Source organism: Puma concolor, chromosome B1 (assembly GCF_028749965.1).
Source record: "Puma concolor isolate L17-30 chromosome B1, mPumCon1.1.hap2, whole genome shotgun sequence".
In the NCBI taxonomy this organism is placed as follows: Eukaryota; Metazoa; Chordata; class Mammalia; order Carnivora; family Felidae; genus Puma; species Puma concolor.
In genome coordinates this window covers 84,132,842-84,159,443 of record NC_141670.1, presented here as the reverse complement: position 1 = coordinate 84,159,443, position 26,602 = coordinate 84,132,842, and the positions used below count along the sequence as shown (strand labels likewise).

General features: G+C 38.5%; 1 protein-coding gene and 3 pseudogenes across 1 annotated transcript in view; all 4 read left to right on the top strand.

Annotated features, from left to right (window-relative positions):
- The first annotated feature begins 2,127 nt into the window (after window positions 1-2,127).
- LOC112858837 (uncharacterized) lies at window positions 2,128-5,828 on the top strand (annotated as a pseudogene).
- Window positions 5,829-5,972: 144 nt separating this feature from the next.
- LOC147581732 (uncharacterized) lies at window positions 5,973-7,029 on the top strand (annotated as a pseudogene).
- Window positions 7,030-7,047: 18 nt separating this feature from the next.
- On the top strand, window positions 7,048-7,890 carry LOC147581731 (uncharacterized; annotated as a pseudogene).
- Window positions 7,891-16,103: 8,213 nt separating this feature from the next.
- The window catches only part of USP38 (ubiquitin specific peptidase 38), a 34,678-nt gene continuing 24,179 nt past the window's right edge, over window positions 16,104-26,602 (top strand). Inside the window, exons 1-3 of the mRNA XM_025921941.2 lie at window positions 16,104-17,359; window positions 18,972-19,107; window positions 26,434-26,563. Coding sequence (XP_025777726.1) covers window positions 16,678-17,359; window positions 18,972-19,107; window positions 26,434-26,563 — 948 coding nt within the window. The 5' untranslated portion in view covers window positions 16,104-16,677. The remainder of the gene's footprint in view (window positions 17,360-18,971; window positions 19,108-26,433; window positions 26,564-26,602) is intronic.

Genomic DNA, 26,602 nt, shown 5'->3' with positions numbered 1-26,602 from the left:
TATACATATATAGCTATATATACATATATACAATTGTGTACATATACATGTGTATGTATGTGTGTGCATATGTGTGTGCATATATATATATATACATGTGCATATATATATGCATATATATATATATGCACACACATATATTCCAGTTGTGTGGAATTCCAGCAAAGGAAGTTAAGATGCATAATTCCTAAAGATTCATAATACCACTGAAGAACTTATTTCTTGTCAAATCTCTCTTTAAAAGTATTTATTTTTGGGGGCGCCTGGGTGGCGCAGTCGGTTAAGCATCCGACTTCAGCCAGGTCATGATCTCGCGGTCCGTGAGTTTGAGCCCCGCGTCAGGTTCTGGGCTGATGGCTCAGAGCCTGGAGCCTGTTTCCGATTCTGTGTCTCCCTCTCTCTCTGCCCCTCCCCCGTTCATGCTCTGTCTCTCTCTGTCCCAAAAATAAATAAACGTTGAAAAAAAAATATTAAAAAAAAAATTTATTTTTGTCAAATGAGCATATCCCCAAATGGATCTTGACTAAAACCAAGATTAATTATTTAATAATTGAGTGCTGAGTCCTGGGAGATACTGTGTCACGTGCTGGGTAAGGAGCAGGAACCATGATAAATATGACCCCTGTCCTCATGGGACTTACTCCTAGTGTTAAAGAAAGATATTCAAGAATTACAGAAAAAAATAATTATAATTGTGTTGAGTGCTAGACAGAGATACAGCATGCTCTGAGAATATTTTATAGTACAACATTAAAGATCTTATCTAAATAATAGAGAAGTTTGTTGCAACCAGAAGTCATTATTTTATTTCTATAATACATTCAAAAATGAATAGGAAATTTCTCGGGAATTTTTTTTTTAATTTTTTTAACGTTTTTATTTATTTTTGGGACAGAGAGAGACAGAGCATGAACGAGGGAGGGACAGAGAGAGAGGGAGACACAGAATTGGAAACAGGCTCCAGGCTCTGAGCCATCAGCCCAGAGCCTGACGCGGGGCTCGAACTCACGGACCGCGAGATCGTGACCTGGCTGAAGTCGGACGCTTAACCTACTGCGCCACCCAGGCGCCCCATCTCGGGAAATTTTTAAGAAAGAAAGTTCGACCTAAGCCAAGCACCGGGCTTTGTACTTTGCACATTTTATTTAATTTACTTTTATAAAACTATGAGGTACCTATTGACAGACCCTAGTTTTATTCTTTCTAAAATGTGCCATGCCAAAGTGTGTCTTGCACATGAATTGTCAGGGCAGAAACTTAAAAAAAAAACCTAAACAGTAAGTGAAAAAATTCTCAGTCCTGCTGTTCATCTAAATCTTCAAAACCTATACACAAACACTGCACAATTATCTATTCCAGCCCTCTCCCTGTTTAAACAAACACAAATTTTCAGACCATGCAAAGACCCCAATCACAAAATAAAACTACAACCATGCCACAGCTCCCTACTTTCTCACTCTCTGTTTCGCTCCTACTGTACTGTACACTTCACTTGTACTGTCCTGTGGTTACATACCTCTCTCCAAGCAAGGCAACACCTTGGTTGTCTCCAACCAGAATATTGCTTCCCTTTCAACATTTAACAGTAGCAATGGTTATTTCTGAGTTCCTGTTATAAATAAGTGAGGAAGAGGAGACACACAGGTCTAGTCTTAGGGAAGATAAGTGGGTTGACCAAAACAAGACATACACAAAACTTAATACTCCCTCCCCCCACTGTTTTTTCTTGTATTATTTGTAGATGATTCTAGGAAACATAGGGGAATGTTACAGTTTTTTTATGTACCTATAAATATTTCTGTCCAATTTATAGGGCCATTTTTGGAGTCCCCCTATCATTTCTTTATTTTGAATTTATGTTCATCCAGTTATAATTGCTTTAATCTTCTGGGATTTATTTTAATCAAATTTCAAGTTGAAAATTTTGTTTGAGGGGTGACTAGGTGGCATCCAACTTAGGCTCAGATCATAATGTGGGTTAGAGCCCTGCATCGGGCTTTGTGCTGACAGTTCAGAGCCTGGAGCCTGCTTTGGATTCTCTCTCTCTCTCTCTCTCTCTCTCTCTCTCTCTCAAAAACAAACATTTTAAAAATTTTTAAATTTTGTTTGAATGTAACAATAGGTAAAATGTCTATAAATCAAAAAGATGCTACTGTTATACAGACTCTTCTCAGGTAAGAGGGAAAAAATTATTGCTTAGCTTTTGAGAAAAATCTCCTTATGATAATGAAAATCTTTGAGATAGCAGCAATAATTGCCATACGATGTAAACTAAAGGCAATGAATAATATGCCTTGATAACCTTCAAGGTCTTCAGATTCCTTCATAACCTCATATACTACCCTATTCCCTTTAGAGGCAGACATTCTGCCAACAGGTATTTCACTCATGAGTAAACTAAGCCCAAATTTGTCCTTGAAGAGGCACCAAGGGTGCACATTTGTTTCATTATAGTTTCAATTCTGAACTTAAGGCTTCTATCAAAGACTTTCATCAAGATTAATCTCAGAATGCCCTTTATGCCTATTGATTTTAGTTTTCACAAAAAGCCAAAGTAAACTCTCATCTTCAGGACTCTAATTCCTGTAAGGCTCTGAATATCCACTTTTTTGACCCCCATTTCTTATCCTTGTCCAACACCTTAAATCTTTCAACTGTGCCTTTTGAGACTCAGTCATCAGCAAAATGGCCTTCTTTGAACATTTTCTTCACTTCTTGCTTTAAAGCTTGATCAAGCCTGTAGCCCTCTCCTCTGCAGCTCAAAGTCCTAATTCTACCATTAGGAGGCCTAGAGGTAAGAGAAGAAAACATTCTTGTTTCCTGTTGCTCCATACCATTCTTCCTCCCTCTTCCATAAACACATTCCATTTAAATTTCATGACCTTAAACTACAGCATTAATTCCCTTTTCCTTGCTGCAGTGTTCAATCTTATCCTCCTCCATCCTACTCCTTCAAGATTTTAGTTCTTGACTCTCCAACACCATCTCACACCCTATTCATGTCATAATTTTCAGTTGACTTCAGTGTCCACATAGATGATCCACCTAGTACCTTGTCATTCAGTCTTTGACCTCCTCTCCTCTGGTGATTTTATCCTCCACCTTACTTCAGCTATTTACTTACATGACCATACCTCCATCTTTGTCATCCCTAATAACTACAGTTTCTCAATCATCTCAATTTGAGGCATCCCACTTTCTGGCCACCATCTCCTATATTTCTAGTTAACTATCTCTAGCTGGAATCTGAAGAATTCCCACAAGTCTCTGACCCCACCAAAATCTATAATTCATTGGTTCTAACATCTTTTCTACAATTCATTGTCTCTCACCCCCCTCATATCTTAACTTCTATCCTTATTCACCTTGCATTGCATGGTCAATCATAATCACTTCCTTGCACACACCCACCCTGAACTCCCCTGCCCTTCTCTTATTTCCTTGTATTTGGATAGACCACAACCCTGTTTTTGTCCTTTTCTCTGCCTATTCCATACTTCCACCTGTGCATGTAAACATAGCTGGAGGAAACAAATAAATAAATATACCGGTCTTTTTTTTACATTCACGATCTCCAATTTCAAATGGGCCCTTAATGCTGCCTAGGAGTCATACTGTGTTTCCTACATAGCTTCACCGATGTCTCTCCTAAAATTTCCAACTCTTCTTTTACTCTTACTTTCAACTGATGACCTTGCTTTCTATTTTACTGATAAAACAGAAGCATTCATACAAGAATTTCTGCAAACTCCCACAACCACATTCACCCACCTACCTGCAACTACTGTTTCTCTTACTACTGAGTGAACTTGTTCATGCTCCTAGCAAAGAGAAACCCCTCAACTTGTATACTAGGTCTTTTCCCATCTAGTCCAGAGCATGATCCCAGCAATTCTTCCTTCTTTCCTCAATATCAATAATTTTCCCTCTTTCCTAGATTTTTTTTCCATTTGCTAACAAGCATGCTTTTTCTATTTTCTTAAAATGAAACTTTTACTTGGTCCTGCTTCACTTTATAGCTACCACCCCATCCTTTCCCATTCGCTTTGGCAAATCTCCTTGAAAGAGTTTATTATACTTGATGTCACCAATTTCTTTCCCATTTTCTCTTGAGTCTACTATCAAGCTTTAACACTTACCACTCCATCCAACCACTCATCCTAATGTTATTAAATCCAATAGTCAGTTCTCAATCCTCATCATATCAGACTGCTTAGTAATATGAGATGCAGCTAATTGTTTTCTTCATAGGATTTCCAGGGTACCACTCTCTCTTGTTTTGTTTTGTTTTTTCCCATCACACTATACCTTCTTCATAGTCTCTTTTCTTGTTTCTTTCTAGTATTCTGAATACCTTAAGTAGGATTGTCCAGATTAGAGGGATTTCTCTTCTTCTAACTATACTAATTTATTTAGCAATCTCAGTCACCCCACAGTGAGCAAATTAGAAATACCAAACCTACCTTGCTTTAATGCAGAAGAAGGGATTCAAAGGCTTAGGGAGATTGGAATGTTAAAGTGGACTTGTCATTTAATATCTACTTACCCACACCAGGAGGGTCCATAAAACATATTTCTCACTACTACTGTAAAAAACAAATTTGACAGGAGAGACTCAGCATCTTTGAAATGCTCAGGATTGCTGATCTCTACAGGCCTGACCTTACAATGTAGACCACAGTCACCAAATTAGAAAATCTAAATGCAATGAAAGTAATTGGATCCCAAAGTAGCAGAAGTGAAGCGGCAGCCCTCAACTGACAGTCAAGATGTCGTTACCATAATGGACAGCACAGTCAAAGTAGCAATCTGAATAGCCTGATTTGCACAGATGTATGACATTGGCTACTGATCACAGTATTCCTAGAAGTGAAATAGAGAAAGATAGGAAGCCTACTAAATTCTTACTTGATGTGTATAAACAGGAAGGTTCTAGGTCAGGTAAACAAAAGTCCAACCTGAATCATAAAAATCATGACCCCTCAATTAGTTCTCAGACTGTGAGCTAGTTTACAGATCCAGATCCCTTTGAATGAAGAGAAGGCTGGATACCCTTGAGGAAGAACCCCAGTACATTGCCAAATATTTATATTGTTAATCTTTCTCTCAGCCTTCCTCTAAGTGACATATAGGCTTTTGCCAGGGTTAACTACATTGCAGGAAAAACAAATAATCAGAGTCTTCAGAAACTGCTAGACACTGACTCTGAACTGACACTAATTCTAGGAGATCCAAAACATCACTGTGATCTACCAATCAGAGTAGGAGCTTATGAAGGAATAGAATAACAGAATTTTAGTTCAGGTCTGTCTCACAGTGAGCCCAGTGAGTTCCCTAGCCCATTCTGTAGTTATTTCCCCAGGTTCAGAATTCACAGATGTACTCAACAACTAGCAGAATCCCCATGTTGGTTCCCTGACCTGTGCGAAGTGAGGGCTATTCAGGTGGAAAAGGCCAAGTAGAATCCATTAGAACCACTTCTACCTAGGACAAGAGTAAACCAAAAGCAGTATCATACTCCTAAAAAGACTACAAAGATTAGTGCCACAACCAAGGACGTGAAAGTTACAAGAGTGTGATTGCCACCACATTCCCATTCAACTCATTTATTTAACCTGTGCAGAAGACAGATGATCTTGGAGAATGACAATGGATTATCACAAGCTTAACCAGGTGCAGACTCCAATTGCTGTTGCTCTACGAGATGTGGTTCCATTGCCTGAGCAAATTAACACATCCCCTGGTATCTGTACGCAGCTTTTGATCTGGCAAATGCTTTCTCAACATCTATTAGTAAATACCACCAAAAGAAATCTGCTTCCAGCTAGCAAGCAAACAATACATCTTCACTATCCGATCTTAGGCTATTATCTCTCCAGCCCCAACATAGAGGTCATAAGGTAGTTCACACATATCCTGATCACCTTTTCCTTTCACAAGACATCACACTGGTCTACTACATTGATGTCAAAATGCTGATTGGACCTGGTGAGCAACATGGACTTATTGGTAAGACATCTGTATGTCATAAAGTAAGAAATAAATATGCCAAATGTTCACTTCTACCTCAGTGAGTTCTAGGAATCCACTGGTATGGGGTATGTTTAGATATCCCTTCTAAGGTGAAGTAAGAGTTGTTGCATCTGCCCCCTCGTACAACCAAAAAAGAGGCAGAACCGCTGGTGGACCTCTTTGCATTTGGGAGAAAACATATTCTTCATTTGGGTTTTTTAATCCATTCCATTTACTGAGTGACCTGAAAAGCTGCTAGTTTTGACTGGGGTCTAGAACAGAAGGCTCTGCCAAAGGCCCAGGTGGCTGTGCAGGCAGCTCTGCTATTTATGCCATATGATCCGCCATATCCAATGACCTTGAAATGTCTGTAGCAGATAGAGATGGTATTTGGAGCTTTCAACAAATCTCTAGAGGTGAACCACAAAACAAGCCCCTAGGATTTTAGAGTACAATCCCGCCATCTTCTGCAGATATTGACTCTCCTTCTGAAAACCAACTCCTGGCCTACAACTGGGTCTTCGTAGATACTGAATGTGTAACCATGGGTCACCAAGATAGCATGTGACCTGAGTTGCTCATCATGAACTGGATGTTATCTGACCCACCAAGCCACAAATGTGGCATGCACCGTGGCACTCCATTATCAGGTGAAAATGGTATATATGTGATTAGACTTAAGCAGGCCCTGAAAGCACAAGTTACCTGTAAAGTGGCCCGAATGCCCATGGTCCTCACTCCTGTCTCACTGCCTTCTCTCTCCCAGTCTGCACCTATGGCCTCATGGGAAGCTCCCTACAATCAGCTGACAGGGGAAGATTCTGGCCTGGTTTACAGACGGTTTGGGGAAATAGGCAGACACCACCCAAAAATGGACAGTTGTAGCACTACAGTTCCTCTTTCTGGGACATCCCTGAAGGACAATGGTGAAGGGAAACCTCCCCCCAGTGGGCAGAACTTTGAGCAGTGAACCTGGTTGTTCACTGTGCTTGGAAGGAGAAATGGCCAGATATATGATTACATATTGATTCATAGACTGTGGGCAATCACTTTTCCCCAGCCACCCCTGGCATCATCCAATTGGCTCATGAACAAAGTGGTCATGGTGACAGGAATGGAGGTTATCATAGGCTTGGCAACATAGATTTCCACTTACCAAGACTGACCTGGCTATAGCCACTTCTGAGTGTCCAATATGGCAAGAGACAACATTAATTCCCGATACAGCACCATTCCCTGAGGTGCTAGCCAGCTACCCGGCAGCAGATTGATTACATTAGACTGCTTCCATCATGGAAGGAGCAGTGTTTTGTTCTTGCTGGAATACACATTTTCTCTGGATATGGGTTTTCCTTCTCTGTATAAAATGCTTCTGCCCAAACAACAATCCATGAATGCACAGAATACCTTACCTACCATCACGGTATTCTATATAGCATTACTTCTGATCAAGGAAGTCATTTCACAGCAAACAAAATGTAGCAATGGACCCATGCTTATGGAATTATCTTGCCCCCCACCCCCCGCCCCAATCCCCACATCCTGAAATAGCTGGATTGACAGATCAGTGGAATAGCCTTTTAAAGACTGTTACAGTGACAATTAGGTGACAATAACTTGCAGGGCTGAAACAAAGTTCTCCAGAAGGCTATATAGTCTCTGATTCTGCATCTGATACATGGTACTATTTCTCTCACAGCCAGGATTCACAGGTCCAGAAATCAAGGGATAGGAGTAGCACCACTCACTATTACCCTTGGTGACCTACTAGCAAAATTTGTTATACCTCTGGGGCCTTATGCTCTGCTGGCTCCTTCAAATGCTCCTTCAAATGGAGGAATGCTTCCATCAGGAAACACAATGATTCCACTAAACTAAGAATTAAGGATGCCACTAGGACACATTGGATTCCTCACACCTATGAATCAACAGGCAAAGAAGAGAGTTGCTGTGCTGGTTGTGGTGATTGATACTGACCATGAAAGGGAAATCAGACTGCTAGTCTACGGTAGAGATAAAGAATATACTGTCTGGAATACAAGAGATACCTTAAGATACCTTAAGGCATCTCTTAGTATATACCCTAAGTGATTAAAGTCAGTGGAAATCTATAATAGAATCCAAGCAGGACTACAATGGCCCAGACTCCTCAGGAATAAAGGTTTGAGTCACTCTACCAGGCAAAGAGCCACAACCAGATGGAGTGCTTGCTGAAAGCAAAGAGAATAAAGACAGTGAGAAAAAGTTCTTATAAGTACCAGCTATGTCCGCATGACCAGTTACAGAATTGAGGACTGTAGTTATCATAAGTATTTTCCTGAATTTGTTAGCTTTGTGTGTGTACTATATTTGCATGGTATATATAAAAAAAAGTATTTGCTTAGTATATATATTAATATATGCAGCAGGAATTTTTTCTTTCCTCTTATTCCCTTATGTAACATAAGATGGAACATATAGTGTGTAAGTACTATTAATTTTACATCAATGGTTAAAGTTTCAGGATATTTGGTAAAATTATGATCTTGTTATTGTCTTTATTTGGAGATTAAATATGGTTTAAGGAGATGTTTGTGGGTGCCAAGTTGATAAAGGGTGGACTTGTGTAGTTTATTTTGTATTACTCTAACTGAGCCACAGAGTGCCCAGATATTTGGCTGTTATTCTCTAGTGTGTCTGCAAAGATATTTCTGAATGAGATTAACATTTGATTCGCTGACTGACTATATAAAGCAGATTGCTCTACCCAATGTGAGTGAGCTTCACCCAATCCAATAAAAGCCCGAAGAGAACAAAAAGGCAGAGTAAGAGAGAATTCATTCTCTCTACCTGCCTTCAGATTTAGACTAGAACTATAGCATTGACTCTCTTTGGACTCTAGCTTACCAACTTTAGATCCCAGTACGTCTCAGTGTCTGTAACTGTGAGAGAACTCCTTGTAATAAATGTCATATTGTTCTGTTTCTATCCGTTCTGTTTCTCTAGAGAGCCCACACTAATACACCACAAAACTATTTCATCACCAAAAAAATCAACCTCGTCCTATCTCTTTATAGTCATACCCACCCTCCTCTTCCCCAACCCCACCATCCCTAAGCTCTGGCAACCACTAATCTGTCCCTTATGTCTAAAATTTTCTCACTTTGACAATGGTATATAAATGGAATCATACATTATATAATCTTTGAGATTGGCTTCTTTCACTTAACATAATGTCCTTGAGTTCCAACCAAGTTGTGTGTCTATCAAGTTTACTTTTTATTTTGAGTAATATTCCATGGTATGGACATACCACAGTTTATTTAGCCATTCACCTACTGACAAACATTTTGGTTGTTTCTAGTTACTGGCTATTACAAATAAAGCTGCTATGGACATCTGTGTATATGTTTTGTATGAATAGTTATCATTTCTCTGGAATAAAAACCCAGTTTGACTGCTTAGTCATAAGGTAGTTGCATATTTGTTAAGAAACTGCCAAATAATTTTTGAGAGTAGCTGAATGATTTTGCATTCCCACCAGCATGTATGAGATCCAGTTTCTCTGCATCTTTGCCAGCATTGGTATTGTCACTATTTTTTATTTTAGCTGTTCTAATAGATGTGTAAATGATATCTTGTGGTCTTAATTTATATTTCCCTACTAACTACCGATGTTTAACATCTTTTCTTGTGCTTATGTGCCATCTGTATATCCTCTTCAGTAAAATGTCTTCATGTCTTTTGCTCTTTAATTGGATTGCTTAATTTTTTTACTGCTCATTTTCTAAAACTTTTTACTGTGGTAAAATACACATAAACATTTTAATCATTTTTAAGTGTATAGTTCAATGATATTAAGTACATTCACAATGTTGTGAAATCATCACCACTCTCAAATTCCAAACACTTTTATCCTCCCAAACAGAAATCCTGTACCCACTAAATATTAATTCCCAAGCTCCTCCTTCCCCTGATCTCTGGTAACCTCTACTCAACTGTCTCTGAATTTGACTTTTCCTCACATAAGTGGAATCCTATAATTTTTGTTCTTTGGTGTCTAGCTTATTTCACTTAGCAGGTTTTCAAGGTTGATTGATATTGTAGTATTTAACTCCTTTTTAAGGTTGAATAATATTCTTGTGTATATATACCATATTTTGTGTATCCACTCATCTGTTAATGAATACTTGGATATTGTGAATAATGCTGCTACAAACACTGGCATTCAAGTATCTATTTGAATCCCTGCTTTCAATTCTTTTGGGAATTCCTAAATGTGGAATTCCTCGATTGGATCACATGGTAATTCCATGTTTAACTTGAGCAAATCCTCAAATTGTTTCCCACAGCAGCTACATCATTTTACATTCTCAACAGCAATGCACAATTTCTGCACATCCTCACCAATACTTGCTATCCGCCCCCCCCCCTTTTAAATAATAGCCATCCTAATAGATATAAAATGGTATCTCATTGCATCTCCCTACTGACTAGTGATGTTAAGCATCTTCTCATGTGCTTATTGGTCATTTGTCTATCTGTATATCTTCTTTTTTTTTTTTTTTAATTAACCATTTTCTTTTTCTTTTTTTTTTTTTTTCAACGTTTATTTATTTGTGGGACAGAGAGAGACAGAGCATGAACGGGGGAGGGGCAGAGAGAGAGGGAGACACAGAATTGGAAACAGGCTCCAGGCTCTGAGCCATCAGCCCAGAGCCTGACGCGGGGCTGGAACTCACGGACCGCGAGATCGTGACCTGGCTGAAGTCTGACGCTTAACCGACTGCGCCACCCAGGCGCCCCTGTACATCTTCTTTACAAATGTATCTATTCACTTCCTTTGCCCATTTTTGAATTGGGTTGCTTTGTTGTTGAATTATAGTTTTTTATATATTCTGGATATTAATCCCTTATTAGATGTACACTTTGCAAATATTTTCTCCCATTGTTTAGTCTTTTCACTCTCTTGATACTGTCATTTGATACACAAAAGTCTTTCACTATTGAATTCTGAAGGTCTTTATCCTAGATACAAGTCTTTTGTCAAATACCTGGTTTACAAATATTTTCTCCCACTCTAAGCTTATTTTCCCCCCATTCTTTTAACAGGGTCTTTCACTAATGAAAAGTTTTTAATTTTGATGAAGTCCAATTTATTGATTTGCTTTCAGTATCATGCCAAAATACTCTTACCAAGCCCTAGGTCCCAAATATTTTTTCCTATTTTCTTCTAAAAGTGTTATGATTTTATGTTTCACATTTAAATCTATGGTCCATTTTGAGTTAGTTTCTGTATAAAGTGCGAGGTTTAAGTCAAGTTTTTTTTTTTTTCTTTGCCTATAGATATTCAATTGCTCCAGCACCATTTGTTGAAAAGGTTATCCTTTCTCCAATGAATGGCTATGCATCTTTGCCAAAACCCAGTTGAGCATATTTATGTGCATCTATTTCTGGATAGTCTAACCTGTTCCATTGATCTAGGTGTCTATCCCTTTGGTAGTACCACACTGTGATGGTTACTGTAGTATATAATAAGTTTCCAATTTGGGTAGAGTGATTACTCCCACTTAATTCTTCTTTTTCAAAATTGTTGTTACTATTCCAGTTTCTTTGCCTCTCGATATAAATTTTAGAATAGTTCTGTATCTACAAAAAAAAAATTGCTGGGATTATAACAGGAATTATGTTAAACCTGTATATCAGCTTGGGGATAATTAACATCTTTACCATAAGTTTTCCAATCCATGAACACAATACGTACCTTCATATATTTCCTTTGATATCTTTCATCAGTGTTTTACTGATTTCAGTTTAATTCCCATGTTTTATAAGATTTATACCGGGGTGCCTGGGTGGCTCAGTCAGTTGAGTGTCTGACTTCAGCTCAGGTCATGATCTTGCAGTCCGTGAGTTCGAGCCCCATGTCGGGCTCTGTGCTGACAGCTGGGAGCCTGGAGCCTGATTCAGATTCTGTGTTTCCCTCTCTCTCTGCCCCTCCCCCGCTCAAGCTCTGTCTCTCTCTTTCTCTCTGTCAAAAATAAATAAACATTAAAAAAATTAAAAAAAAAAAAGATTTATACCTAAATGTTTTGGGGTGATTATAAATGGTGTTATATTTTTTTATTTGGGTTCCCACATGTTCATTGCTAGTACATTAAAGTACAATTGATTTTTGTCTTTTATCTTGTATCCTGAGACCTTGCTGAACTAATTCTAGAAGTTATTTTGTAGATTTCTTGGAATTTTTTAAAATATGTGATTCATCGTGTTTAAAAATTAACAAAAAGTTGAATAAATTGTTCGATAAACTGTTAGGTTATTTACTTTGTGCCAGCTATTGTTCTAACTACTAGATATGGAGTTTACTAAGAAAATTGGGATTTCTTGACCTCATGGAGCTTAGATTTGATTCTACAGGAAATGTGGAAAGAACTGCAGGCAATTAAATAACAATTAAGTTAATTTCACATGATGGTTAAGTACTAGAAAGAAATAAACAGAGTAACATAATAGAGTGGTAGATAATCTAGAACTGACTCTACGAGGAGATGACTTCTGAGCAGAGACTTAAATTACAGCAGCCAGAGCAGAACGTTTCAGTAAGTACAAAAGCCCAAAGACCTGAAAGAGTTTGACATGAAGAACATAAGACCAGTGTGGCTCACATAGTAAGAAGGAAAGTGGTAGGAAAAGACTCAAGAGTCTTATTGTTAATGGAAGCACTTGAATTTTATTCTAAATAAGATGGAAAGCACCGAAGGTTTTAAAACTGAGTACTTAGGGAAGTTTGGTGTACATTATGTAAATCATAAAAAACATTATACCACCATATCAAAGTGATTGCTATCTTTCCACCTTTTTTCTTACAATTTAAAAAATGTACATGAACATAAATTGCATAAAGTGATTAGTAATCATTCACAAGATGATTTATTAATCACAGCTCTTTCTAATCTACACAATGAATTTGCTTTTGATTCTATAGGATGATATCAACATCCTGGGGAAAAACAACCTCATAGTAGCATGGTTGCAGTTGGCCAACTCTAATCACTGCCTTTGGAAATGCCTTTCCTCTTTGCCTATCACAAACATACACACACACACACACACACACACTTTGCATCTAACAGCTATTTATTTGACCTCTCACACTTTCATTACCTTATCTATAAAATGTAGACCCTAATGTCTACCTCCAAAAGTCTGTTTGAGAACTAAGGATAAAGTATACTATATTGAGTCCCAAGCAAATAGTGGTGCCTGGTAAATGATAATTCCTTATCTTGAGCTTTTTCTCTTTTACCCCCATCACTTAGCTCCCACTCCCAGATCTAAGATATTCATAAAACCATTTAATTTGCAACTGGGGCCTTAGAGTAAATCTTTATACAAAATTTTAAAGTCTGTAGCAATAGCACCTATTAATTCAATGATCAGTGGCATAACCCACTTCCAACAAAACCTTTCCATAGACTTCTGAAAATATCTTAAGATGTTGAATAAGAACATGGTACTATTATACAACTTTTAGTTGTGGTATAAAATAAACTATACAAAGTTGACCACTTTCAAGTTAAATCTTCTAACAAGAAGAGCATATTATGTACATTTTTTTAACCAATGGCCAAACAGGGAAACATGCATTGAATACTTTATCATAAAACCCCTAGTAAATATTTTTTGTCATGAACCTATCACTCAGGAAGTACTTTTAAAATACTGAGTCATGGTGCTTTTGGAAGCCTAAGTATAAAACTATGCTATCTGTATTATGCAGACTGAGAACAACTTGCACTACGTCCTCTCACATATTTTATTTTACAACATTCAATTTCTCAAGACATAACAGAAAAAATGAAAGGTCATTAATGATTTAAAGTTATTTGTCAAGTTTTTAACCAACCAATATTTTTTCCTATTTTGGGGTAATTACCTCACTGTTGTTTAGCAATCTTCAGTCATCCTCAATTGGCTCCCTAGCAAATTCTCCACTAAGCTAATTCCAAATCTCTGCTACACCTTAAATTCATCATCCTACCATTCATTCCTCTTAATGTTTTACTTTCTACATGATTTTTGTCTTCCAATGTGGCACCATTCCCAGTAAAGTCAAACTTTTCTCTGTGGTTTTACCCTCTGTCTATTTGAAAAGGAAGAATTTCAAAGCTATTCCTGTGCTCTAGCATGATAAATCAATTGTTTTATTTCTCTTTTATCTTCAGTTTCTTCCTACCAACTAAGTCTCAAGTTTCCTCTACTTAACTCTTTTCTCATCTAAACTATTCTATTTTTGTTTGTTTAAAAGTGTGTTTATTTATTTTGAGAGAGAGAGAGAGAGAGAGAGAGAGCAGGGGAGGGGCAGAAAGAGAGGGAGAGAGAAAACCACAGGCAGGCTCTGTGCTGTTAGCACAGAGCCCGATGTGGGGTTCCAACTCATGAACTGTGAGATCATGACCTGAGCCGAAACCGAGAGTTGGACACAACCGACTGAGCCACCCAGGCGGCCCTCATCTAAACTATTCTTAAGATTACCCTACTTGACATGTTAAATATATTGGTGTAATCATTTTGTAAATTGGTAAAAGCAAAACAATATTTGGCAAAGTAAGCAATCTTAAACCATTTCTTTAAAATTTGGTCACCATTATAGGCTATTTATGCCAAATTTCACAACTATATTAGGCAAACCTGAATGGGGCTATAATGAAGCAATGTCTTCCCAATTTAAAGGCCTCTGATTAAAACCTAAATTCTTATTGTGAACCTTTGGTATTTAATTTGAAAGAGTACAAGCATGATGACTGCATCTGTTTGCTATAAACCATCTCCAATGTCAGCAAACACACATGCAGGCATACCTCAGAGATACTGTTGGTTCAGTTCCAGACCACTGTAATGAATTACCACAATGGAGTCAAATGAATTCTGAGGTTTCCTAGGGTATATAAATGCTAATTTTACACTACACTGTAGTCTATTAAGTGTGTAATAGCTTTATGTCTAAAAACATACATACCTTAATTTAAAAATACTATACTGCTAAAAGATGCCAACCATCATCTGAGCTTCCAGTGAATAATCACAGCTCACAGATTACCCTAACAAGTAATGATCAAAAAGTTTGAAATATTACAATTACCAAAATGCGACAGAGCTATGAAGTTAGCAATAACAGCTGGAAAGCCAGTGCCAAAAGACTTGCTTGACACAGGGTTGCAACAAACCTTCAATTTATAAAAATCCGAGTATCTGCGAAGCACTATTTACTTTAGGTGAAGTGCAACAAAAAGAGGTACTAAATACTCTTAACTACGACATAGGCAAATATATGCCTTTCATCCTTTCTCACCTGCCATTTTCCTTACTCTTCTATTTGGGGGACGGCTTTTAGGTTTTCCGTATGTTCCAAAAGCTCACTAAAAAGACTTAGACGCTTGACGAAGCAAACCTCTACCAATACTGACCTTCCTAAATTGTGTATGCAGCTGCCAGTACAGTCCTTACTTTAATAACCACAACATAGGAGAAAGACATTCGCGTTAAGCAGCCTTAATTCATTTCTCGATGAATGAGCCAAGACCTTAAACATTTTCTCCTCAATCCCAGTTTTGAGTTCCCTTCCTTACTTTTTACTTAAATGCTCTTCTCGCGTTTCCAAAACTTTCTTATTCACAAAATGTTACATAAATAGCACTTCCTCGGGCTTTCACGAGTAACCTGACCCGGACAGAACCTACAGAGATCAGGAAGTAGGAATCCTAAAAATCCTGACCACCTCCTCAGCTTCCGCTCGCGGCCGCGCCTCCCAGAAAGCCGCCTGTGACTCGACACACGACGGCCACTGACGCAAGCGTCGCCGCGCGACTCAACAGGCAGCGGCCGCGCCTGCGCAGCAGTGGCAAGACGGGAAGGGATTCCGCGCGTAGACGGGGTGGGGGGCGGGGAGTCTGCGAGTTGGGTCGGAGGAGGGGGAGAGGGAAAGAGGGGCGGGACGGCGGAGGGGCGAAGGGGTGGCGGAGGGGCGGAGGGGCGGAGGAGGGGCGGAGGGGCGGCGGAGGGGCGGCGGAGGGGCGGAGAGGCGAAGGAGGGGCGGAGGGGCGGAGGGGCGGGCCTTTCCGGAGGGTCTTAGTCCTTTACTTCCTGTTTGTGGGACCTTCTGAATCCGGGTCAAGTGTGTTAGCTTCTTCTCTTCTCCGGAGCTGACCCGGCACCTTCAGTGACAGCGGCTTCTGACTCAACCCAGGGCGGGTTTCATCTTATGACCTGCTAAAGGCCGGACGCCCACACCTGCCCCAGGAAGCGAAGGCGAGCTTCCTCCACCTACTGGCTGGCAGCCCCGGGCCCTGTGTGACCGCCGCTGCCGAGGGTCCCCGCCACCCCTCCGCGCTGATGCTGAGAGGGAACGCAGGCCCGGGGCGTCTGCGGAGTGCGGGCCTCTGGCTCCTTAGGCCCGCGACTGGCGGTGCTGGCTCTTACGCTACCCAGGCTTGCCACCCCCCACCCGGACTTGGATGGGCTCCCCTACCCGATAAATGTGGCTGCTGAGACTGTGGTGGCGGTGGTCGGTCCCGCTACTGCTGCGCCCCAAGTTCCCCTTTGCCACGGGACTCTCGTGCCCCACGTCGGGACTGTCGGCCCCCGCTCCTAACCCCGTGGCCCTGGCCTTGCAGCTTGGCGACAATGGACAAGATCCTGGAGGGCCTGGTGAGTTCTTCGCACCCACTGCCCCTGAAACGGGTGATTGTGCGGAAGGTGGTGGAATCAGCAGAGCATTGGCTGGACGAGGCGCAGTGCGAAGCCATGTTTGACCTGACTACCCGGCTCATCCTGGAGGGCCAAGATCCCTTTCAACGGCAGGTGGGGCACCAAGTGCTGGAGGCCTATGCACGGTACCACCGGCCGGAGTTCGAGTCCTTCTTCAACAAGACGTTCGTGTTGGGCCTCCTTCAGCAGGGTTACCACTCGCTGGACAGGAAGGACGTAGCCATTCTGGACTACATTCACAACGGCCTGAAGCTGATCATGAGCTGCCCGTCGGTGCTAGACCTCTTCAGCCTGCTTCAAGTGGAGGTGTTACGTATGGTGTGTGAGAGGCCGGAGCCGCAGCTGTGTGCCCGATTGAGCGACCTGCTGAGCGACTTCGTGCAGTGCATCCCCAAGGGAAAATTGTCAGTCACCTTCTGTCAACAGCTTGTTCGAACGATAGGCCATTTCCAGTGCGTGTCCACCCAGGAGAAGGAGCTGCGGGAATATGTGTCTCAGGTGACAAAAGTGAGTAACTTGCTGCAGAACATCTGGAAGGCCGAGCCCTCCACACTCCTCCCTTCCCTGCAAGAAGTTTTTGCAAGCATTTCTTCCACAGGTAAGTGTTATTATATTCCAAAAAAAATCTCTCTTGGAAATTCATTGTGTCTCTTACACACGCACACGTGCACACACACACACACACACACACACACACACAAAACCATGTTTGGTTCTCTGCCCTGAAAACATTTTCAATGGAAAACAAATCTCCATACCCTCATCCAAAATTGTATTCCTATTCACTACCCTTTTTATGCTGTCCCTTTGTGCCTTAAAAAAAAGACAGCGTTCCTATTTTAAATGTTGAGAACATTGAGGTCTAAGATCTTTGGCACTAAATAAGTTGCTTAATTGCCCAGCCTCTGCTGAAGTTATGGAATGCTTTGAGGATTGACAACTACTATATAAAGCTTCTATTCATTAGTGACTAATGACAGCATGATAATGTTTATCATGTTATTATTGTACTTTGACTCTGTCATCTTGTCGTTACGAGTTTTTCCCCTGTTTTTTTTAATTTTCCCACTTTTTTATTCATGGGCTGTGCGGTTTGTTTTATTACTGGATTATTCCAGCTAATTATGTACTTTTTAAATATTGACATTTTCTGTCTGCTGTAGTGTAGGAAACAAAGGGTGCAGGTAGAATGAGGGAAAGGAAAGAGTATGAGGCCTTAAATAGGTGTTTTTGTGCTCAGGGTATAGCCCATGAACTACATCCTTAGAAAGTGGGAAGGAGCCAAGTAATAATTGGCAAGAATATGCTTTCTCACCAGGGATTTTACCTTGTATCTACATTCCTTTTTGGACTTGGAGCTTTCAGCTCTGTAATTTGTGAAACTAGATCCAAAACTGTGTTTACTTCCTCTCTTCTTGGTACAGTCATTCTCCCTGGCTGTTGTTTGAATCAACTTCTTAAGGAGGTGTCTTCCTTTTATCTTGAGAACCAGAGAGAAATAAGAGTAGAGTTTTAACAAGCTTCATGCATTGTGATGAATTAAATATGTTTAGGAAAGAATTACCAAGTGTATATTTGCAGCATCTTAGTTGTTTTATTCTTTTGATTGTAATTTTTCTTGTATTACCAGTGTAGCTAGAACTGTAAGATTTCCCCAGAACTTTGTCAGCTGTAGCAGTAAAGGTGCTCACCTTTAATTGTTCAATTATTATGTAGTTTAAGCAAATTCCCTCAAAATTCACCTTAATTTTCACTTCATTAAGATATTTTTTAAATCTTCCTTAGAACAACATAATGACTACTGTAATTCATGGTTATAAGTTACATTGAAGGGTCTAAAGTGGGAATTTAAATGATACCTTTCATTGCTGACTTACAAATGAAAATTTTAGCACAACAGTAACTTAATATTAAATAATACAGGAAAACAAAGTAACTTACAGACTAAATCTGGCAATAGCGAACCATAGTTTTTATATTGTAGTAATTTTCTGTGTAATGAACAGTCATTGCTATTCACCCTCATCTCTCATTTCTGTAATTTAACATCTACCCATGAGGTAGAACATTAACAACTGCTTCCTGATTAACACCTTTGCTGCAGTAACACTTTTTTTTTTTTTTTTTTTTTTTGGTAAATTGTTTCTCTCTAAATACTTTACTTGAATTTTCTTGCCATATTCCTTTTTCTTTTTTAATTAAAAAAATAGATGCATCATTTGAACCTTCTGTAGCATTGGCAAGCCTTGTGCAGCATATTCCTCTTCAGATGATTACAGTTCTCATCAGGAGCCTAACTACGGATCCAAATGTAAAAGATGCAAGTATGACCCAAGCTCTTTGCAGGTACTTCTTCATGACACTATAGATGGTGTTGTAGATTTGGGAGGAGGAGATATTTTGTTGTATTGTGTGGGTAATGAAAAACTTACATTTTTAAAACTGAAACCATAGAATCAAATGCATAAAGATTCTCCAAAGTAATTGGAATGAATTATTTACCATACTATAGATTTGACAGGCATTCCAGTAATTCAAAGAACATTTTCAACTAAACTTTAATTCCAAAAATATAGACATATATGCTTACTGTATATTAGATTATCAATATATTTTACTAATTTATTTACTCATTATTGTTTCTGGAACCTATTTCTTCTCTCTGGGTTGTTTTGTTTTGTTTTTAAGCTAAGTATGTACTTTTACTTTCTCTTTCAACTGGAATTTCTGGGTAATGCACTCAACCTTTGCTTGCAATATGTTTTTTCTTCCTTAATCTTCAGTAGAGAATTTGGCAAGATACAGAATTCTAATTGATAGTTATTTTCTCCTCGTATTTTCAAAATAATACTGCATTGTCTTCTGGCAACTATTGTTGCTGATACGGAGTCTGCTGTCAGTCAAATTGTCATTCCTTTGTCAGTAGTTAGGCTTTTCTGCTAATGTTTGTTTTTCTCCTTCTTGATGTTTTGCAGTTTATTCATATATCTGTAGGTGTAAACTTAATATTATTTATCCTTCTCAACATTTTCATGCTTTTATTAACTCAGTCATTCATTTATTTATTCAAATCACATTTATTGGACACTTACCATAAGTGCCAGGCAGTGTTTCAGAATCTCCTTGAACAAATGGATAAAATTATCTGTCTTCATGGGCTTACTTTCTAGATGGAAAGGCATACAGTAAACTAATAACATATTTTATTGATTCCAAGATGCATCCTGATTTCAGAGATGTTAAAATGTGGAAATACGCAGTCATTTGCTGTAGACGTGACTTTTCCTGCCTTAGTGATACGTAAACTAATTATACATCCTAAAGTTGATTTTGTTTTAGATTTTATTAAATATGATAAGTAAGATTATAATTTAGTATGTTGAATAGTGATGAGTGCTTTGGGAAAAAAGTAGATAGGAAAGACATAAAATATGAGGAAATGGCTTGGAATTTTATTTTATTTTTATTTTTTTTTATATGAAATTTATTGTCAAATTGGTTTCCATACAACACCCAGTGCTCATCCCAAAAGGTGCCCTCCTCAGTACCCATCACCCACCCGGCTTGGAATTTTAAATAGGATGGATTAGGAAAGCCTCAATGAGACAGTGCTGATGAAGTAAAGATGTAAATGAAATAAGGGAGCAAACCCTGTGAAGAGCTAAGGGGAAAAACATCAGAACTGTCTTACAGTTTGCTATAATTTTTTCTTCAAAGGTACCCATTTATAGAGCTTATTCCAACTATTATGTTTCTTTATTTCAATGACTCTTTCTAATTGAGCTTTTCCTCTCTACCTATTTTTGTTTCATATCTGCCTGGGGTTTCTTGTAATTGTGTGTGTGTGTGTGTGTGTGTGTGTGTGTGTGTGTGTGTGTGTGTGTGTATCTATGTGTATAGCACATCTAAATAAAATACAGGGATTTGGAACAAAATGGTTTCTGTGTACCTGCTATAAAATTACAGTCATGACATAAACTTAAGTATTTATGTTGGTTTCTCAGAAAGTTACATGTATACATATCTCACTGTCTGTAACACAAACTTTGAGGATTTTGATATTTTCTACCTTTTTCCCTTTTTTGTCTAGTGTTTAAAAAGGACTTTCTCTTCTTGCTTTCCTTCTTTCTTCCTTGTGCTCTTAAATTTAACTGAATCAATTTATCTGTAACTATTACTTTCAGATTCTCATTGCTTATTCTCTCCTTAATTTCCATAGATACGTGAATTTGCTTTGTATATTGAAGAAAAATCTATATAAATCGTTCTTGCTGTATGGCCTCTATCCCCACTACTTTTTTTTTTTAAGTTTATTTATTTATTTTGAGAGAGAGAGCAGGAGGGGGCAGAGAGAGAGAGGGAGAGAGAGAATCCCAAGCAGAGCCCAACACAGGGCTCAATCCCATGAACCATGAGGTCATGACCTGAGCCAAAATCAAGAGTCAGGTGCTTAATTGACTGAGCCACCCTGGTACCCCTATCCCCACTACTTTCAATTTATGGTGATCTCTTTGCCATATTTGGTGGTCTGTATTGTTGTTTTCATCTTCTTGGTATCTTTATATTCATAGTTCTTAAAGTTCTAGAAATGTGGTGACACCATTCTATTAGGATTTTCTTCATATTGTCCTTTCTATTTTTATTTCTCCATTTATTCTTATCATTTTATCAATTCTCTTCTATACGTGGTTGAATTCCAAGTCTTTATGTAAAGTTCTCATTGTTCATTTATTTTTTAAGAAACACTCATATCTCATCCATCTCTCCATAATGAAATTCCTTCTGTGTCCTGCCTAGCAGTAATATTCCTTTGTCAGTGTGACTACAACTGCACTAAAATTTCTTTCTCTTTGAGATGAATATATCATAAATTATGTGGTCTTCTAAGTAAAATGGGAAGATTCAGAGAATTATAGATTTCAGAGCTGAAAGTGAAATTAGATATCAATTGGTCTGTCACCTTCATTGCATAGGGAATAATATTCAACATTTTTCATTATATGCCCTAAATCATTACAACAGAACCTTCTAGTTGGTCTTTTTGCCAGCAGTTGACTTAGCTCTCTTCTCTAAATCATCCTGACCTATTCATTTTTCCCTTCTGATCAACAAATTATAATGACTTCACCACTTGCTACATCAAGTGCAAATTCCAATTCTTGGCAGTCAGCACTCTTAATCTTAATTTTTCAGTGTTTTCAAACAGTCATAGTATCCAACTTATGAATTTGTTTTGTTTAAAAAAAAATTTTTTTTAATGTTTATTTATTTATTTTTGAGAGAGAGAGAGAGAGAGAGCGTGCGCGCAGTGGAGGGGCAGAGAGGGAGACTCAGAATCCAAAGCAGGCTCCAGGCTCCGAGCTGTCAGCACAGAGCCCGATGCAGGGCTTGAACTCACAAACTGTGAGGTCGTGACCTGAGCCGAAGCCAGCTGCTCAACCGACTGAGCCACCAGGTGCCCCATGAATTTGTTTTGTTTTTAAAATATATTTGTGGGGCACCTGTCTGGCTCAGTAGGAAGAGCACGCAGCTCTTCATCTCGGAGTCATGAGTTTGAGCCCCACATTGGGCATAGAGATTGCTTAAAATAAATAAATAAATTTTTTAAAATAAAATATAATCAATAATTAATTTTTGCCTATTTGTTTGGATGGGAAGTTGTGATCCAGTTTTTGTATTGCATTTCTGATTTATCGTACATGATCCTATTTAACCTACAGTGTATCTGGAGTACTCTTATGTTGCAAATGTAACTGAAAAGAATAGCTATGATTAGTTTATCATACTCCCACCTTATAATTCCCCATACTCTGTACTACCCCACACAGACCACTTACCATGCTTTAACAGTTATTTTCTATAATACAAAGAAATCCAAATACCATACCAGGACCAGATAAGTAACATTAAAGTATGAAATAGGCTGTATGTAACTGAAATAATAAGGGATGGGGTGCACAATCACCTTCCAAAAGGGGAAGCTGATCCTCAACTCCATTTTTCTTGAGCCACAAGGAAATTTGAGTTCAGTGTGGCTGATCTGATTTTTCAAAAGAAACCTGAAAGTTTTTTATGTGACATTTCCCAATTTTTAAAACGGTGTAACAAATACGCAACTGAGACTGGATCTAGCCATGAAGCTGCCTTCTAAAAGTGAAAATTGGTTTTATCCTCCACAAATTAAGAATAAATCTATTTTATGTCCTATATAATATTGCTAATTTTAATGTTAAGGGTTTTCAAGTTGCATATTTTTTAGCTCTAGAAAGAAATGGTTTTATTCCACAAATTTGAGCTTCTTCTCAGTGCCAAGCAGTGTGCTAAATATTGGGGGTCCAAAGATTAAAGATAGAAAAACAAACAAACAAACAAACAAACAAACAAAAACCCAATAGTAAGATCACTGCTCTTAAGCTCCTGGCCTAATGGAGGAAGAAAGACTTTAAAGTACATAAATTACAACTACAGTTAAATGTTCTTAAATGGTAAGAAATTAACTTGATATATCAAGGTTAAGTGTCCTTAAAATTCATGCAGTAACCAATGCATGGTGGACAAGATTACTGTCGTTAACCGTAAAAATAACTCATCTCACAATGCCTGTGCCTGAAAGGATTTGGGCATATGCTAGTCCTGTCAGATTGAAGCACAATTGGAATATAATTAAAGTGTAGCTAAAAGTGTTCCACTACTTACCAGCAGACCTTAGTTCAAATAGCAGTACTACGTACTGTTTATTAATTGTGTAACTGTTGACAAATTTCCTAACTTTTCTTAGCAATTTGAAAGCAGAAATTGTAACTACTATTATATTTTCAGCATTTAGTAGAATACCTGTTTTATAATAGGCACTCAAATATTTGTTGAGTGAATGGCTTCTAATTCATGTTACTTCTGACTTGAAGTTTCTTTAGGATGGTCAGGAGTTTGGGGACATATGGGATAAGGTAAAGAGTAGAGGCTTATGAGATGAGAAGCTAGAAATGGAGAGGCAAGGAAAAAGCAGATAGGGTGATTAGGTATAATGAAGAACCTTAGCTAAGTGGAATTTTCTACTCTGCCCCCTTAGACCTGACCTAAGGGGAGTTCTGGCCCAGGGCCCTGTGTTCCAGGGAGCCTAGTTTCTATTCCAGCAGTGCCATTCCTTACAGGGCAGAGTCCATAGAGCCCAGGAGATGTGCTCCCATATACCCCTTCTCTGAACCACATCTTTTTTTGTGTGCATATTTGCACTCAAAAAATGTACAATATGTACTCACATGATTTTCTTTTAAACAAAAACAGTTTTTAAAAGACTTACTGGCACTTTTTTTCTTCTTTAATTGAACAGTATTTCAGATCTTTCCATGTTGGACCCCCATGGATAGATTCATATACATCCATCTTATTCTTTAAAACTCTACATAATGTTCCATAGTATATTTAGCTATTTCCTTATTTATAGACATTTATATTGTTTGCATGTTTTTCATATCCTAAATACAGTGCTACAGTGAATTTACTCATTGTACACAAATGCAAGTGTCTCTCTATGTATGTAGAGTGACTATAAACTTTTATGAAAATCAGCTTAACAATGGTTGGAAGATGTGGAACAGCTGTCAGGGACTACTTAAATGATTTATAACCATCATTGTTAGAAGAAGATGGCCAGAAAAACAAGAGGAGAAATTAATATGTGTAGAGAGCATAGGGAACATACAGATAACTAGTATAGTTAATGTGCATTTGGAATTTGGACCACTCTTGATGTCGGATGGAACATTTTAATCTTAAGAGCAAAAACCTTAAAAAAGATAACACTCCAGTGTTAATGTAGGTAGTTACAACGTAACTGTTGTGAAAATGACCAAGTCAATTTAGAAGGCCATTTTTTAAACATGTTCATTGCTCTTTTGGTCATATGTTTGTATACTTAGTATTTATATTGGACATTTTGTTCAATTATTTATTTCCACATATGTTAATATTTGGTAGAAGAGAAGCATGCACATTGAGTATTTCCAGTGTCATACATTAACTCCTGTAGTCTTCACATCAGCTCTGTAAAATAAGCATGTTTATCTGTAGTCTCCAGATGAGAAAACTGAGACACAGAGGTTAAATAACTTAATCAGGTATTAGAGCCCCCCCCCCCCCGCCAATTAATAAATGGTAAGTTGAGATTTTGAAACTAGATCACTCTGACTTTAAAAACTTGTTTATCCACTACTATTTTCTTCTTATGTAATCCCCAGAATTGGATCATTGGATCAAATAATATGAACATTTGGCCCAAATGCTTTCCAAAAGAGTTGTACCACTCTTCATTGTGATTGATGTCTAACATTGGGGACAGTCTCTGTCAAACTCCATCTTACTTTGCTGTTACTTCCATTAAACTGGGTTGCTACTCAAGAAGAAAAACACTAATTCAATATAAACACTCAGTAATTCAATATATGGTATATTTACACTTCAGTACCCTTTTATCTATTTGACGTTTCCTTTTTTCTTGGTATGGTAGAATACTGAAAGGGTGAAGAGACCTGTTTCACAATTCAAAATACAGTCTTTTTTATTTTTTATTTTTTTAAATTTTTTTTTTCAACGTTTTTTATTTATTTTTGGGACAGAGAGAGACAGAGCATGAACGGGGGAGGGGCAGAGAGAGAGGGAGACACAGAATCGGAAACCGGCTCCAGGCTCCGAGCCATCAGCCCAGAGCCTGACGCGGGGCTCGAACTCACGGACTGCAAGATCGTGACCTGGCTGAAATCGGACGCTTAACCGACTGCGCCACCCAGGCGCCCCGTAATACAGTCTTTTTTAAAAGTGCATTTCATATTTAGACTGCAGTTACCAGAAAGGAGAAATTTTGTTCCTTTGTATCTTAGAGAACTACATTTGAACTGTTCTTCTTAGAGTAAGTTTGCCTAATAAATTCTAGATTCCACTATGTAACTTCAACTTAAAACTTTGCATTCATGTGAAATGACCCTTTATCAGAAATTCTTTTTATTGAAATATGTGAGAAACTATCAGCTTACAAGATTGGAAACTCTTTGAGTACAAGCACCCATTATACTCATTTCTACATCTTATAATTTTATTTATTTTTTTTTTTAATTTTTTTTTTCAACGTTTTTTTTATTTATTTTTGGGACAGAGAGAGACAGAACATGAATGGGGGAGGGGCAGAGAGAGAGGGAGACACAGAATCGGAAACAGGCTCCAGGCTCCGAGCCATCAGCCCAGAGCCTGACGTGTGGCTCGAACTCATGGACCGCGAGATCGTGACCTGGCTGAAGTCGGACGCTTAACCGACTGCGCCACCCAGGCGCCCCTTATTTATTTTTTTAATGTTTATTTATTTTGAGAGAGGGAGAGTGTACAAGCAGGGGAGGGGTAAAGAGAGGAAGAGAGAGAATCCCAAGCAGGCTCCATACTGTCAGCACAGAACCTGGCGTGGGGCTCTATCTCACCAACCATGAGATCATCACCTGAGCCGAGTAACCAACTGAGCCACTTTGGCACCCCTCATTTCTACATCTAAAACAATGCTTTTCATAAGCAAACTCAGTAAATACTGAGTCACAAAGGGAGTGGTTATCTACTCTAGCCCTTGTTATTTCCAACTAAAAGATGTTGAAAATATTTTCAAGATTAATAGTTTTGTTTTTCAATTTTCAGAATGATTGACTGGCTGTCCTGGCCATTGGCTCAGCATGTGGACACATGGGTAATTGCACTCCTGAAAGGACTAGCAGCTGTCCAGAAGTTTACTATTTTGATAGATGTTACTTTACTGAAAATAGAACTGGTAAGTGGGAGTATTTAAATCTCTTCAAATGAATGGTCT